Below are 16319 nucleotides of genomic sequence, written 5' to 3' on the forward strand. Positions count from 1 at the left end.
CACAGCACTTTTAGCAGCTGGTGTACAAGGACACAGTTTACAGTTTGCTCAGTTTACAGCCAAATAATGTCTTCCTATTTTTGCTACTAAAGTGGATGACCTCACATTTACCAGCACTGTACTGCATCTGACATGCATTTGCCCAGTCTGTCTAAATCACACTGGTACATTTTTGCCTCCTCCATACAGAGCTCACCCTTCCACTTAGCTGTGTGTCTTTGGCAAATTTTGAAATATTACATTTAGTTCCCTCACATCATTAACATATTGTTAATAGCTGGGGTCTTAGTAAAGATCTGTATGGTATTCCACCAGTCACTGCCTAACATTCAGAAAAAGACCCATTTATTCCTGTTGTTCCATGCTTGCTAACTAATTTTCTATCCATCTCAATATACTATCCGGAATCCCTTTTTTTAAATTTTACACATTAATCTCAATTTCTCCAATGACTACAATAACCTCATGATAGCGTGCTCATTCAATACCTTTGCTATATGTAGACAAGAGTCTTTTACAAATTTCATATCCCTGCTTGTAATTCATTATGCTTGTAAACATAGTCTGTCAGGCCCATTCCACTATTCAGTTAAATTGTGATGTGGATGTGCCAGGGTTGGACGGGATGGGCAAGACCAGAAGTCTCATAATACCAGGTTATAGTCCCACACGTTTATTTGAAATCACAAGCTTTAAGAGCACTGCTCCTTGATCAGGTGAAGTGACTTCATTGATTATTTCTATCTTTAGCCTGGTTATGTTGTTACTCTATATCCCTCAATCTCCTGACCTAATAAGTACATCAATCTCAGTTTTCAAAGCTTCAAATGATCCAACATCTGCATTCTTTTTGGAGCTACGATTTCCAAATTTACTTTGTGAATGAAACAATCCACTTCAGTCCTAAACATCCCATCTTTAAATAAAGATTGCTCGTCACCCAATTAGAGAAAATAGCTCCCAGACTTGAACAAGTCAAACTACAGGATCTCTTATATCCACTTGAGAGGTAGAGAGAGCACCACAATTATAATCTCTCTTCTTGTACTCAAATACAATGACCTTCTGAAGCAAATGATTTAATGTGAACGGTTCAGGAATGTTGGAGATTCAACACTGACTGCAAAAGATGTCAAGCTTGGGCTGGGCAGCAACAGTAGTCACCCACATTCAGTCCTGTAAACTGATACTGCCATTTTGTATCCACCTGGTTCCCTATTAATATTCTTGCCTGATTAAAATAACCATCAAACTCAGTTTAAACTGATGAACAACCTCAATTTGAACTGATCGCCAACCTCAACAGACTTCTGAGGGAAAATAATTCCTTCCTTATCCCTAAAAATAGAGCTATGTTTTTCAAAGTTAGGCTGCATTGCTCCAGAGTTCTCTACTAGAGGCAACAATGTCAATGAAATCCTTCAATCAATTCGAAGACCTCAATTTGATCATCCTTTAATATTGAAGGGATTAAAAATCTATTGTTGCAGCCTAATAAGCCCATGATTGGCACTAAACATAAAGAATGGTCAGTTGATCAAAGTAGCAAAGGACCATCACCGGCTGTGGACTGTACAACAGGATGAATCATTTGCAATGCACAAAACAAAAATGCAATGCAGCACAGATCTGGTGAGTAGAAGCAACATACTGGAAAGTGGATTAGCTGTTTAGAATGAACAGGAAAGCAATATTGGTAAGAATGAAGCTGTAATTGTGAGGTGGGAAGTGGAGAGTCAGGAAAGAGAGGGAAATTGTTTGGAAGCTTGAGATGAAGGGGAGTTTCTAATCCTGGTTGTGACAACTGTCACTTGGATGTGTATAAAATCAATCACCAGCTCAAAAAACACTTTGCAGCAAATATGCTTTTAATTGCAACAGTTTGCTGTATTTACAGAGTATTCATACTAAAAATAATTCTCACCAGTTAGGTGATGCACCTTTCATTGAAAAATATTAAAAATACAAATAACACTGGTTTTACTTTACAAACAGGTTCAAATAAATTCATTAGCAAATCAATATTTGCTATTAAAAAAAAGCAAGATATTCATTCCATTGTCACAAAGAACTACAACAATGTGAAAGAAAAACTTCCATTATGTGATCGAGCACTTTTAACACACCATGAGTTTTAAAAATAATGGAAGTTGTGTCTTCTACAGCTTGTAAGTAGTAACTATAAAGGAGCAACTTCCGCTTTTCCTCATTAAATGATTCAGTCATGCTCTGGAGCCTTCACACAGCCTAGCTTATATCCACATCTTTTCACAGAATTCTTGCAACACATTAATTAGTTACACTGATAAATACCTTATATGTTACAATTACAAAAAAAACCTTGAATTTTTACTGCACCCTGATACATATCTTCAATGTTTCAGGTGTTTCACAATTTAAATTTTGAAATGCAATGATTGTTATGACGGCAAACAAAAGCAGCCATTTTGGACAAACAAGATCCCACAAATAATAAGATTAATAGCCTGTTGAACAATTTCTGGTTGAAGAAAGAACATCATCCAGAACAGCATGCAATTTCTCACTGCAAAATGCATTGGAGGGTTAGACTAAACGTTGGGCTCAAACTCTTGCATTGGGCATTAGATTTATGACCCTGTGACTTGGATGAATATTAGCAACAGAACAACGCTGATGCAATAATTTCTTTACTTCCCTTTGATGACAAATCTGAATGCACTCAGCTTTAAAAAGCTACTTGGAACTGTAACACCCTGCCAACCATTAGACAGGAGAGAGTGCAATTTGCAATTGTATCCCAACCCACATTTCCCTACAAGTTAATCAAAGGTGCAGGCGATGGAGTCCTTTCATCATGGATGTATTTATTCTTTCATCCAGCATGGAGTAAACAATGTGAAGTCTGACTGTGAGGACAAGCTTCAAAAATAAAGAACCAAAATTATTCTTTTAACTATCTACTGAAAGTAGACAAGACTTCTACAGTACATATAACACTACACTTATCTTGTGAACTTGGTAGCCCTGTTTTCTTAAGCTGCCAGGTTTGAATCTCTGCATTTTCTGATACAGTTCCAAACATGCAAGTGGGATGAAGAAAAATCTAGACTGCTTGGATGTTCAAAAGCAAAAGTAAAGGGCTGTAAACCTGGCAATACCCAAGGCCCAAAGGGAGCGCAGGGAGAACTTCTGAAAGCTTTATAACATTGATTTGTAGAATTTATGCAGACTGACACACTCTGCTGGACAGACTGTTATCTAATCTGCATTCCAAAACAAGGGTAAAAATAGTATTCTACATCGCAGTTACATCCTATCAAAGAAACAAGGTCAACTTGGATCAGTCCTGGTGGGAGCTTTTCCTACTGAACAGTACCAAAATATTAAGTAACAATTTTATATTTCACCAGCAGCAGCTCAAATTCAAGCATGGTATAAAGGCAACACCCAGTGTCAATGTAACTGCTCCTTCTCCCAATCAACCTGCTTTCCCATAACAGATCCAGTTCAATGGGGAAAGTAAGGTACAGAACAATGCTGGCGGGCTGGGGCACTCCAGCAGTCTCTGGAGATACAGATGTCAGAATATTTTTCCTAAGCAACACATTAAAAATAGGAAGGAAATGTTAACTTGTAGTGATGGAACTGGAGTGATCAGAAACGATTATTTCAAGCTTCACCGTTCCTTTAAGGGAAAAATGACAATTATATTGGATGTAGATTATTTTCAGAATGGAGGCCTGAATCTCATTAATTTTAGTCCTGTTAATTAACCAATTAGAAATAGAACTAAGAGCTTAACTTGTTGTTTCCCTTTATAGATCCTGATGTACTATTCCAAAGTTTATTTTTTAATTAAGTTTTACAAATTGAGGTGGTGGGAGAGGGGTAGGAAGTCTACATTTTATTTACGGCAAATGCATCTCCATCTCCCCACAGCCCAACTTGATCAGGAGAGGCCCACTCTGCTTCAAGCGATGTATTCTGGCAAGGATGGCAACAGTAACCAGTTAATTGTTTATTTTCACGTTGGGTAAGGACAAAATGATTTATTGCAGAAACCATCTGCTACCCTGTAGCACCTCTCCAAACCAGCTCCGAATTGCCATTCTTCCCACAACACAGTTCATGAAACACATGAAAAAAACAAATATCAAAGCTGGATTCTATTACATTAAGTGCCTATGGCTCAAATCTCTTGGAAAAGAATATTTGATGGATGATATGAAGAAAAGTCAACATAATTTTGCTAGTAAAAGAATAAGACATTTCTGACTTATTTCCTTTCCTAAAATAAACCGCTACCAGTCCTGATATTGAAGCAATTTCTAAATGTTCAACTGCTCACCAGATTATAAACCTTCGTGTAACAGACAACCAGAAGGGACATGAAGACTAGCACTTAAAGTAGTGTCGTGGTTGGTTGTGCAAATCTATTTAACAACTTTATTGTAGTGTTCCCATTCAAATAAGTGAATACTGCCAGTCTTGCTTTTTTTTCAGCAATATTCCTATGAAATAACATAGCTTAGAAACAGTACAAGGACCTCGGAGTTCTTTTTTGAAATCTTACATATTCCACAAATTTGTCACATTCCAAACCTCTCCATTGTAATAAATCTACCATTGTTAAGTCAGGTCTGTAATTTCAAAAGGATTTGAGACAAAACACGAAATAGACAAATGAATACTAAACAAGCAAACAAAAAGGCCATTTTCACAGAACATTTTTTTTAAAAAGCCAAAGATTTTTGGAGGAGGAGAGAAAAAACATCCGAGGAAGGTTCCTCATGGCAGTGAAGCCTAAATTATGAGGAGGTAGAACAAATCACCGACTTGTCAAATCCATTATGCGGCCAAACGTGCACCCCATGCAACAAACTAAAATCTAGTGAAAGTTAATCCTTGAAATGTATGCAGCATATAGTGAAATACACAGCACAGTGAGAAGACTCAAAATGGAAATTTCAAACAAAAACAAATTGTATTTTTCAAATGAGATATCCTAATTTATCATTTGGACCAATTATCCTACCCAGCATCTAAAATCTGCTGTAATAAATAAAGGAGCAGAGCTAATGGCAAAGTACAGAAATAAACTATCAAAACAGAGTGCTGGAGAAATTCAGCCGGTCTGGCAGTCTGTGTGAGGTGGGTGGTGGGAAGAGACATGGAGAGATGGAGACAGAATGGGAGAGAGAAGACAGGAGAAACAGCTTTAACATTTCAAGTCCGATATGACTCTCCAGGAGAAAAGTCATATTGACCTTGAACTATTAACTCTATTTCTCACTCCACAGATGCTGCTGACCTGCTGAGTTTCTCCAATATTTTGTTTTTCTTTCAGACATCTACAGTAATTTGCTTTAATAAAGCATTATACCCACAGCTGCCCAGGGCATCTTACTGGACTGTAAAAGTACAAAACAAGGAATCCTGTAGACACCCAGTTCTCAACAATTTGCATATATGAGTATTTATAGGCAATCTTGGCATCCTAACATGGGATTTGCCCATTTCTGAGGTAAGTGTTAACAGCAGCCCTCAAAATTGCAGACCCACAAATTGAAAACAGAAATCCAACAAATAAACAGAAATAGAAAGGTGACTAGTCTATATGAATGACAGGTATGAGACTACCAGAAACGGGCACATGAAGGATATCATAGCCACAGTTCAAATAATTAGAACAGGTTTGTACAGATGCTGGATACAAGATTGAAGTCTCTGCACTGAACTCTGTTATGTAAGGATATTAACATAATTCTCCACATACCTCAGATACGTGGGCTATGCACCAAAACAATACAGTGGAGAGAAATGGATTTTTATACCTACAGCTCACAACAACGAAGTTGCCATAAGAGTATTACTGGCTATTTCAGAATAGTTATTATCATCATCCACTGCTGCAACTGATCTTCACTACTCCAGGCTTTGCCAGGATGAGTCACCAGCTCCATGAGGAAATTAGTTTCATATCCAACCACTCAACATCACAAGAAAATGACTAATTTCACAATCAAGTGCAAGTACATTGAACAGTTATATATTGCCCCAAGAACAGCTATTCAGAGCACAGTACAAGATTCCCACAATACTGTATTGTTACATAACTGTGCATTGTATGGTTCTTGCAGAATTATATATTTGAAGTCCCTAACCAGTTTTGTTCCATCAGAATCCACAAGCAGTTGTTTTAGAAGAGAGCCAAACTTTAAGACTCTGTCTCCCCTGTCATCGGTTTTAACATTATTGTAAGATTTCAAAACTTTTTAAATACAAACTGAAAACCTGGAGGTGAAAGCACAAATGAAAAATAGTTGCTAAGTGTTAAATATTGGAAACCAAACTGTTATACATGGGAAAGAAATGCGCATGTGTTTTTCTGCAAAATGTATTCATTCCATGTAAGACCATGGTTAAATTTGGACTGAAGTTCCAACCTATACTGTGAAGTATAAAGTCCAATTTTATAAAAGATTATGCACATTTCAACATTATAGATTTATCCACTGTCACTCCAGGTTGTGCAGAGCAAGCAATTCAGCGTCTACCACAGTGGGGCCCCAGTCTTCAGAAATTCAGACCTTAACACATGAAGTGAACTTGTTCCCTTAAAACAGCACTAACGCCTTGTTTTCTAACAAAGCAAAATGTGGGTTTTCTCACTGACATCAGAAAGAACATTTTGTAAAGTAAGTAGATTGCCTCAAGTACTGACCTCTGTGGGATCGGACGGAGGAGTGAATTTATTACTGTTGATGTCTTCATAAATACAAACACTCTGACAGATATTCTAATTTTCAGGGATGTGCTCTTCACATTGATCACTGCAATTCCAGTCTGAATCAATTTCCAACCCCTCCTTCCTCAATAGTGTTAATGCAAAGTCAACAACTCTACAACTTGCAATTTTATTTGCTCATACAGCTAATCCTTTCCATTCTCATTTTCTGCTGAATGAGGGAAGAATGAGAAGAGAGAATGAGAAAACTTGGCCCTTGTTAGGCCAAGGAGGCAATATTGCATGACTTCCTTGAACAGCTTAGAAGGGCTGTGTGTAAACTTTTGAGTTAATCAAATCCAACATTAGCATAGGGTACAGTCTGTGCAATTAGATTTCAAAACTTGTCTTGGTTAGGGCTCAGTTATTCCAAAACCCGCCCAAATGTTCTGGCCTTCTATTGCTCAGACAAGTCTTTCTATTAAGGCATGGAAAGATCATGAGCACAGCAATGGAAGAGAGTGTAGACAGTTACAGTCAGAGACTTCTAATTTCAAATTCTACTGCGTGGAATCTAGTAACAAATAGCCCCCATTTGCATTTGCTTCATTGGCAGAATGAATGTCCACGGAAGATATAAATATTTTTGGCTCCCTGACAGCACATGTTGCTGTTGTAGAACCATCTGAGGAAACTGAATCCAAGTCTAGTTCAGCCTCCAATTGATCAGCACCTCCACTGTTCAATGATGCAGGATGCTTCAATGTTTGGCCTGGCAAAAGATTATGCAAGCTTTTGTCTTTCACAAGGAGATTAGATGTCTCTGTACACACATACTGGGCAATAGAACTCTCATTAGCGGAGGTGGAAGCTTTTTGGAAACATTGCATCAACTTGCTTTCATTGTCAAACAAGTTTTGTGAGACATTTTCTGAATCTTCACGTTTTGATTTCCACGTCCATGGTTTAATTCCAGCCTCTTGCACCTTCTTAGCCAGTTTTTGAAGAATGTCCTGCCCTTTTGCTGATCTGATAACCTGCAGTTTCCCTTTTACTGCTGATTTTGCATCTATTGGACTCTTTTCAATCGACTCTGCAGAACTGTCCTTATCTACTGACTTTGACCAATACAAAGCACCCTCTGATGACTTTTTAACATCCCCATTTGATGGCAGATCTTTTGCAGATTTGAAATTCAGGCCCATTGCATTTGCATACTGCTTTTCATCCTGCACAATTTTAAGGTTTCTTGATGCTACATCAATGGCTGTTGATGCTGTATCAGAAATTTTTTCCAATCTTTCTGGAAGTTTCTGCCTTTGCGTTTCTTCTCTTGGCTGTGTTGATGATGTCATTTGTGAATAACCCTCTACGTAAAAGCAAAAGAGAAATATTATTCCACATTTTAAAACGTTATCAATTCTTCAATGCATCAAGGATAATTAGAGATGGGGCAATAAATGCCAACAATGCTTAGTCCATAAATAGGAAACGTTTGGAGGGATATGGGCCAGGAGCAGGAAGATGGGGCTCGTTTAGATTGGGATTATGTTTGCCACGGACTGGTTGGACTGCAGAGTCTGCTTCCATGCTGTATGACTCTATGATAAAAAGAAAATTCATTCGGAGCTCAGTCACACAGTCAAGGTCATTGGCAAGCTCAAAATGTTATCACATTATTGCAGTTTACAGAACGTACTGATTCAGACAGGAGTGAGTGACTGACTGATTTTGAGTATTATGACCCAATGTATCAGATTTCTCACAATTTAAAAAAAATCTACATTTACAAAACCAAAATAACTTTTTTAATTAAAAAGACAAGCATTTCAAAATAGAATACTGCAAAAATGTCAAAATATTGACTTCATTTATTACACTGCTGGTATGTACAAACTTTCTTTGTGCAGCAACAAACTCAGATTTTTCACTTCACCCTATCTCCCTACCAAATCACTCATAATGCATGTCAGGATTGGACAATGTTGCACAATCTCTTTTAACATGCAACAACTCAAATTAGCTCAACATTATTTTTATCACGTTCTTGGCTATGTCGTAGAATTATAGAGTCATACAGCACAGAAACAAACCATTCGGTCCAACCGGTCAGTCCATGCCAAACATAATCCAAAACTGAACTATTCCCACATGCCTGCTCCTGGCCCCTATCCCTTCAAACCTTTCCTATTCACGTACTTGTCCAAATGTCTTCTAAACGTTGTAATTGTACCTGCATCCACCACTTCCTCTGAAAGCTCATTCCACACACGAACAACCTTCTGCATTAAAAAGATTTGTCCCTCATCTTTTTGTAAATCTCTCTCCTCTCATTCAAAACATTAATTTTCTCTCGGATGCTGCCAGACTTGCTGAGGTGCTCAAGCACTTTGTTTTTATTTGAGATCTCAAGAATTTACAATATTTTGTTTTTAATTGACATTCTGTTTACCTAAGAAAGCCAAATGTGCATCTTCTTGCTGGTGTATGACAAGACTTCTTGGTGGTAGTTCCTTTGTGCCATGAGCCTCTGTCTGGGAACGAGTGTCCCATTCTCCATATTCCTCACCATGGGGGGATACTGCAATTTTCTCAAGGAGAAGACGAAAAGGAGTTCCTGCAACAATTATAGTTTAAAAGAGATCAAAATTAATAAGTTTCTAAAATTTCAGATTTTGAACACAGTATTTCAAAAAGATTATGCATCAGGAACTGAAAGAGAGGTTTAGAATTAAATGCACTGTTCTTCCCGTTTCACTTGGCAACACACCATTTTGTAGAATGCCTGTTTGGTAAAATTTACCTCTGCAAGTGAGGACATTCACTTCTTAACACTTCAAGCACATTGCAGGATTGGCTTTTAGATGGGACATGATACTAGTCATAGATGTACAGCACGGAAACAGACCCTTCGGTCCAACCCATCCATGCCGACCAGATATCTCAACCCAATCTAGTCCCACCTGCTAGCACCCAACTCATATCCCTCCAAACCTTCCTGTTCATATATCCATCCAGATGCCTCTTAAATGGTGCAATTGTACTCGCTTCCGCCACTTCCTCTGGGAGCCCATTCTACACACGAACCACCCTCTGCGTGAAAAAGTTGCCCCTTAGGTCTTTTTTATATCTTTCGCCCCTCACCCTAAACCTATGCCCTCAGTTCTGGATTCCCCCACCGTAGGGAAAAGATCTTGTCTATTTACCCTATCAATGTCCCTCATGATTTTATAAACCTTTATAAGGTCGTCCCTCAGCCTCCGACACTCCAGGGAAAATAGCTCTAGCCTAATCAACCTCTCCCTTTAGCTCAAATCCTCCAACTCTGGCAACATCTTTGTAAATCTTTACTGAACCCTTTCAAGTTTCACAACATCCTTCCTGGTCATTCTGGGGTTATGATAAATGTTCCTGCTCCAACCAACACACTGGTTGTAAGGATAATAAAAGTGCTACCTTCCCATTTGAACAAGGACCTGCTTTAAGTTGTGTGGGCGCAAAAATATAACAAAGAAACATGCCATAGATCAAGGATACCATATTCCAGGACATTTTTGTGTTAACTGAACTATTGCAGATTTGGTAAGACGAAGCAGATAGTGGTTGTACTCCTTACTAATCTCCTCCCAAACTTCTTAATCCATCCTCATTAGTTGGTGGACTGTACGTCATGGCAAGTCAAGGGAGCACAGTGGCGATGGAGGAGCAGGACATGGAAAACAGTTCAATGCTCCCATTTTGTGGACAACAATGTAAAAATACCTCATAAACTAACCATATATTACACACAAATGTCCTTGCTACTTTATAGTGTCGGTTGTGGCTCAGTTGGCAACACTCTTCCCTCTGAATCAGAAAATTGAGGGTTGAAATCTCAGTCCAGAGATACGACCACAAAAATTCAGATGGACATTTAGTGCAGCATTGGTTCAGTGCTGGACAATCAGAGATGTGGGATGTTAAACCAAGGCAACAATTCTCTCTCAGCTGGACAGAATCCACAGCATGGTTCTTTTCAAGACAAACTCTGGGTCAGATACGTTGATGACACCTTTGTAATCATTAAAAACACGGATATAGAGAAAACACACCGGATCATCAACTCCACATTCACAGGAATCCGATTCACGAGAGAGGAAGAAAAGGACAACCAACTCCCATTCCTAGACGTGAGGGTACAGAGAACACCAAACGGAGAATTCCCACTAAGGTACACAGGAAAGCCACACACACAGACCAAATCCTGAACTACGAAAGCAACCACCCCAATACACACAAACGAAGTTGCATCAAGACACTATTCAAAAGGGCCACAACACACTGCAACACACCAGAACTGCAAAAAGAGGAAGAGGAACACCTATACAAGGTATTCGCCAAAAACGGATATCCTCGCAATTTCATCAGCAGATGCCTAAGGGAAAGACAACAGAATGAGGACATGCCGCAACCCAAAGGACTAGCCACACTACCATACATCAAGAACATCTCTGAAATGACAGCCTGACGACTGCGACCACTAGGACTTATAACAGCACACAAACCAACAGCCACTCTCAGACAACAACTCATCAGAACGAAGGACCCGATACCCAGCATGAGCAAAACTAATGTAGTGTACAAAATCCCATGCAAGGACTGCACAATACACTATATAGGACAAACAGGAAGACAGCTAACGATCCGCATCCACGAACATCAACTAGCCACGAAACGACACGACCAGCTATCCCTAGTAGCCACACACGCAGACGACAAGCAACATGAATTTGACTGGGACAACACTACCATTATAGGGCAAGCGAAACAAAGAACAGCCAGGGAATTCCTAGAAGCATGGCACTCATCCACAAACTCCATCAACAAACACATAGACCTGGACCCAATATACCGACCACTACAGCGGACAGCTGAAACTGACAACTGGAAGCGGCAGGGACAGACCACTATAAATGCCGGAGGAAACACCACAGAAGTGCTTCACAGGAGGCTCCCAAGCACTGAGGATGTCACCTAGACAGGGTACGAAACGTTTGCAACAAAGACTTCCAGCTCGGCGAACAGAACCACAGCAACAGTATTTATTCTTTAATCACAAAGGGAGCTTGTTCTATATACATTAGGCTATTAAGCCATTTGGGATGGTCTTATGGAAATGTGGAAGATGCTGTTTAAATACAAGCCTTCCTTCCATTTTAGCTATGTTGCCCCAAAGCTAAAAACAGGCATCAAGCCATGGTGGAATACAAACAGTGTGCTGATATTCCACCACTACATAATGCTCAGCGTTTGCTTTAGACAATTTGCTGCATCAGCAATACCATAAAAATACAAGACACCAGTGTATAACAACCCTCAGTCTGGCATCACCTCTCCCCACAATCAAATCCCTCTGTCACTTTGTCCCTCATCGTTTAGTATCACTTGATGACTAAGATTCTGATTTCCAGTATATCTCCAATTGCTATTATCCTGCCAATGAATACCATGCTTTTGGCTGTCTAAGATCCATGTTCTGGAATTCCTGCACTAAACCTCTTTCCTACAAAAACATTTCTTAAATTCTCTTCTTAAAATGAATTTGTTAAAGTAATGCATGCATAACTGTAATGACCTCCTCTCTGCTCAACAATTTACTGGGTATTATCAATTGTGCTAACTGGTCGACAGATTGCTGGGTCTTTTGACTAATTATTGAGTTCCCAGTGATAAGTGGTAGTCAGGACTCTTATGGCACACTGTCCTGCCTCTGAGTAAAAAGACTTGGGTTCAAATTCCACATGCTCCAGAAGTGTGCCATAACATAACTGAACAGGCCGAATGAAAATATCCACTAAGTGACAGTTCAAACAGTCTAAATAAAGAAAGTTCAATCTTCTCAACCTGGTAAGAACCAGATAAGCAGAAAATCTGCTCTCCACATCTGCCACAACATGAAAGCACAAAGCAGAAAATTCTTGCGGTTCTCAGATCCAAGTGCTTGCTGCAACCAAAGAATCATGATCGATTTCCTATTATGGCAGTTTTCATTTCAAAGAAGGAAACTGCAGTGACTGTATCGAGGTCAGCCGAGTGGACCTCAGAGTATGAATTCCCTGATTGGGGTGGTCAATCTGGTCCAATCAGGGAGCCCTGGCTGACAGATATAAAAACAGGGGTTACCGCGGTTAGGCGGTAGTGTGGGGGTTAAAAAAGAGAAAAATATATATATATAAAAACAGAAAAAAAATTTAAAAAAATAAAAAACAGGAGTGTCAGAGGTTCAGTTCACTTTGACAGCTGGCTCTAATAGCGTTGATTCAGTGTCAAGGGCTCACCATGTATAAATAAAGGGTAATTTGGTGATAGGATATCGGCCTCTGTGCAGTTATTTCAGTGGTGACAAGAGAAAAGCACACTCCTGAAGAAATTTGATCGCAACAGTTGTTTTTGAGTTGGGATTAGCATTTCTGGCATCGTGCTATTGTTTGGGAAACTTGACTCAGTCGATCCTGCCATTTAAGACTGGGCTCAGTATGTGGAAAGAATGTGTTTGTTTTAAATGGGGAAATGAAAAGCATTGAGTAATTCTCCTGAATGCTTCAGGACCCACAACCTTTTTGGTTATATGGAGCCTAACTTTCCCTGAGGCCCCAGATACTAAAACCTTTCAAGCGTTAATGTATTTAGTTAATGAATAATATCACCCAAACCCTTTTCTAATTCTGAGACAATATCGGCTTTGCTCAGCAATTCAAGAGCCAGGGGAATCTATATCAGAGTTTTTGACTAGGTTAAGATGACTGGCAGAGGCATGTGACTTTGGTTTAATCCTTAACGAGATGCTAAGAGACCAGTTGGTATGTGGGATTACTGATGTAACCAAGCAAAAGTGCTTAGTAGCTGAAGCCCAGCTGGATTTCAAGCTGGCATTACAACTGGCTTTATCATTGGAAAATGCAGCATATGGAGCATATCAGTTGCGGGGTATTCTGATGGAAGTGGACACCCATGCCAATCAACTAAGCATGGAGAGCACTACTTGAGTGAAGGTAATTGCATAGCCTCACTCAGGGCATATACTGATCAGAGGGACTCTCTGTTGGCCCAAAGTAAAACCTCAAAACAAAGTCAAGCCTCAACCCAACAGTTAAAATTTCCTTTAGGATCCCCAGTTGGCAAGGCATTATAGTCACCAGTGTGCAGACTCGAGACAGGAAAAAACAAAAGAGTCCCACTAGGCCTGAACTGAGTAAGGGAACTGTATTGGCTGGTAAACCAGAGATTGCACACCCTGGAAAGTCCACCGATATCTGGTTTGGAACAGTTGAATTGCTAAGCAACATCCAAATCAGAACCAATCAAAATAAGCATCTGGTTAAATAGTCACCCAGTTCTAATGGAGGTTGATACCAGTGTGGCCTTTTCAGTGATAGCGGAACCAGTCTTTATCAAAACTCACCCTGGACTCCAACCCTTAAATTTGTACAAGATCTCAGCTACACTGAGAACCTATACTGGGGAGCTTTTACAGATTAAGGCTACAACTTTGGTTCTGGTTTCTTAAGAGAAGTAGCTGGTTCAGTTATCACTGATTGTAGCAAAAGGTTTGGGCAAGCTCGATGGAGAAAGGTTCACCTAGAATGGCTCAACAGTTTTCGATTAGAAAATGGCTGCCTGAGCAAAGTCCTAATACCTGTACGTTTTTCAGGAAGGGTTTGGGACTATCATTGGAGCCAAGGCCACCTTTCATCTTGACCAGGAAACAATTTCACAATCGGACAAGGTCCAGCTAATGTCATTTGCCTTATGGGCAAAAGTAGAAGCAGAAACCAGAAGTCTGGAAGATGAAGGAATTATCAGACCAGTCCAGTTTGCAGAACAGACAGCATCAGTTATACTGATTTGTGAAGCCCAACGAGTTGGTTCACCTTTGTGGGCATTTTAAACAAATGGTAAACAGCTTTTCACAGCTGGATAAACTTCCAATCCCTCGTATAGAGGATTTATATGCAAAGCTGCAGCAGATGCCGCCCCTGCTGGACCTAAGCCACGCGTACTTGCAATTACGGTCAGAGGAGGATTCCCGGAAGTATGCCATAATTAATACCCATAAGGGCTTGCACCAACATACAAGACTGCCATTTGGGGTATCGTTAGCCCACGCAATTTTTCAGTGCACAATGGAGAACATTTTACAAGGTCTACCCCGATTACCCATCTACCTAGATGATGTGCTATTAACAGGGAAGACCAATAAGGAGCACTTAGAGAACTTGGACATAGTCCTTAGATGTTTCTCCCAGGCAAGCATATGCCTTGGAAGGAAAAATTGTACACTCCTACTTGGTCTATAGAGTCAGACCAGGTTACACCCGTTGAAGGTAAAGTGTAGGCACCCACGTCTGTTTAGGTTTTTCCTTGGGCTGGTGAATTATTATGTAAAGTTCTACATAACCTGGCCCTCATCCTGGCATCTTTGCATCAACTCATAAAAAAGGGTCAGCATCAAATGTGATTGCATAGCCAAGCCACAGCTTTCAGGGAAGTGAAGAAACAGCTATCATCCCCTCAGGTGTTGGCACACGATGAGCCCAAGCAAGATCTGGTATTGACATGCAATGCCTCCCCAGATAGCAATGGGGTAGTATTAACTCATAGGTGTCTCAATAGTGAGGAACACCCAAAAGCATACTGCACCCAGGTCTTTGGTTAATGCAGAGCATATATATGCCCCGACAGAGAAGGCAGGCTTGACAGTCATATTTGGAATCAAGAAGTTCCACTGATAAATTTACAGACATCAATTTGTAATAATAACAGACCACAAACCACTGCTTGATCTACTTAAAGCAGAAAAGGCACTACCGCCCATTACTTCAAGCCGAGTTAAGCAATGGGCTTTAATACTAAGTGCATATACTGTCTGGGAGGCCAAGTAGCAAATGTGGATGCATTGAGCCACACACCACTGGCAGGCACACCATTTCTGGTACTGGATGAACTTGACCTGGTGCTGAAATGCCCCAGGAGGAGCTTAAAAAAAGAACCAGCTTTTTTCCTTGGACTTAGAGGGGGAGGGATCTACTGATTTGAATAAGGTCAGCCAGGTGGACCTCAGGAGTTTCCTGACTGGGGCTATTAACCTGGTTCAATCAGGGAGCCCTGTTTTACAGATAAGGACAGGGTGTGTCAGACATCCTGTACACTCTGAGCTGGCTCAGTGGGAACTGAATCAGTATCAAGGACTCTCTACATATAAATGAAGGGTGACTTAGTGATGGGGTACTGGCCTCTGTGGAGTTATTTGAGAAACTAGCCAGTTGTGTTCTGAACTGGTCTACCAACTGATTGCTCAACCTCCTGCTAAAAGGCGATTTAACTTCTATCCAGATTACATCCATACAAGTGGAATTGGCTCATCTAACACCCATCATGTAGGAGGAAAAGAATTTTAAAAATGACTTCTGCAAGCATTTTACCAAACGCAGATTTCTGGCAGTATCAATATTTGCATCTTTTTCAGATCTCTTTTTGGGATAGGTGGAGGGGGCTTAGAAGTAACGTAACTCACAAAACATGGAATTAAATCACTTCTTTTCCATTTTAGACCATTCATACACACTATCTT

General features: G+C 40.0%; 1 protein-coding gene across 10 annotated transcripts in view; it reads right to left on the reverse strand.

Moving 5' to 3' along the window:
• Positions 1 to 1850: 1850 nt before the first annotated feature.
• LOC122542904 (uncharacterized) overlaps positions 1851 to 16319 on the reverse strand; it is a 140707-nt gene continuing 126238 nt past the window's right edge. For 9 of the 10 annotated variants that reach the window (XM_087983969.1, XM_087983968.1, XM_087983967.1 and 6 more), the window contains 2 exons: positions 9162 to 9326; positions 1851 to 8078 (listed from right to left, as the gene is read on the reverse strand). In XM_087983969.1, the coding sequence (XP_087840095.1) occupies positions 7270 to 8078; positions 9162 to 9326 (974 nt within the window). In that variant the 3' untranslated portion in view covers positions 1851 to 7269. The remainder of the gene's footprint in view (positions 8079 to 9161; positions 9327 to 16319) is intronic. The other variant, XR_015754711.1, reaches the window with a different exon arrangement.

This window comes from Chiloscyllium plagiosum, unplaced genomic scaffold (genome assembly GCF_037043375.1).
Source record: "Chiloscyllium plagiosum isolate Xiang-an unplaced genomic scaffold, Cpla_swu_hap1 HiC_scaffold_47, whole genome shotgun sequence".
NCBI lineage: Eukaryota > Metazoa > Chordata > Chondrichthyes > Orectolobiformes > Hemiscylliidae > Chiloscyllium > Chiloscyllium plagiosum.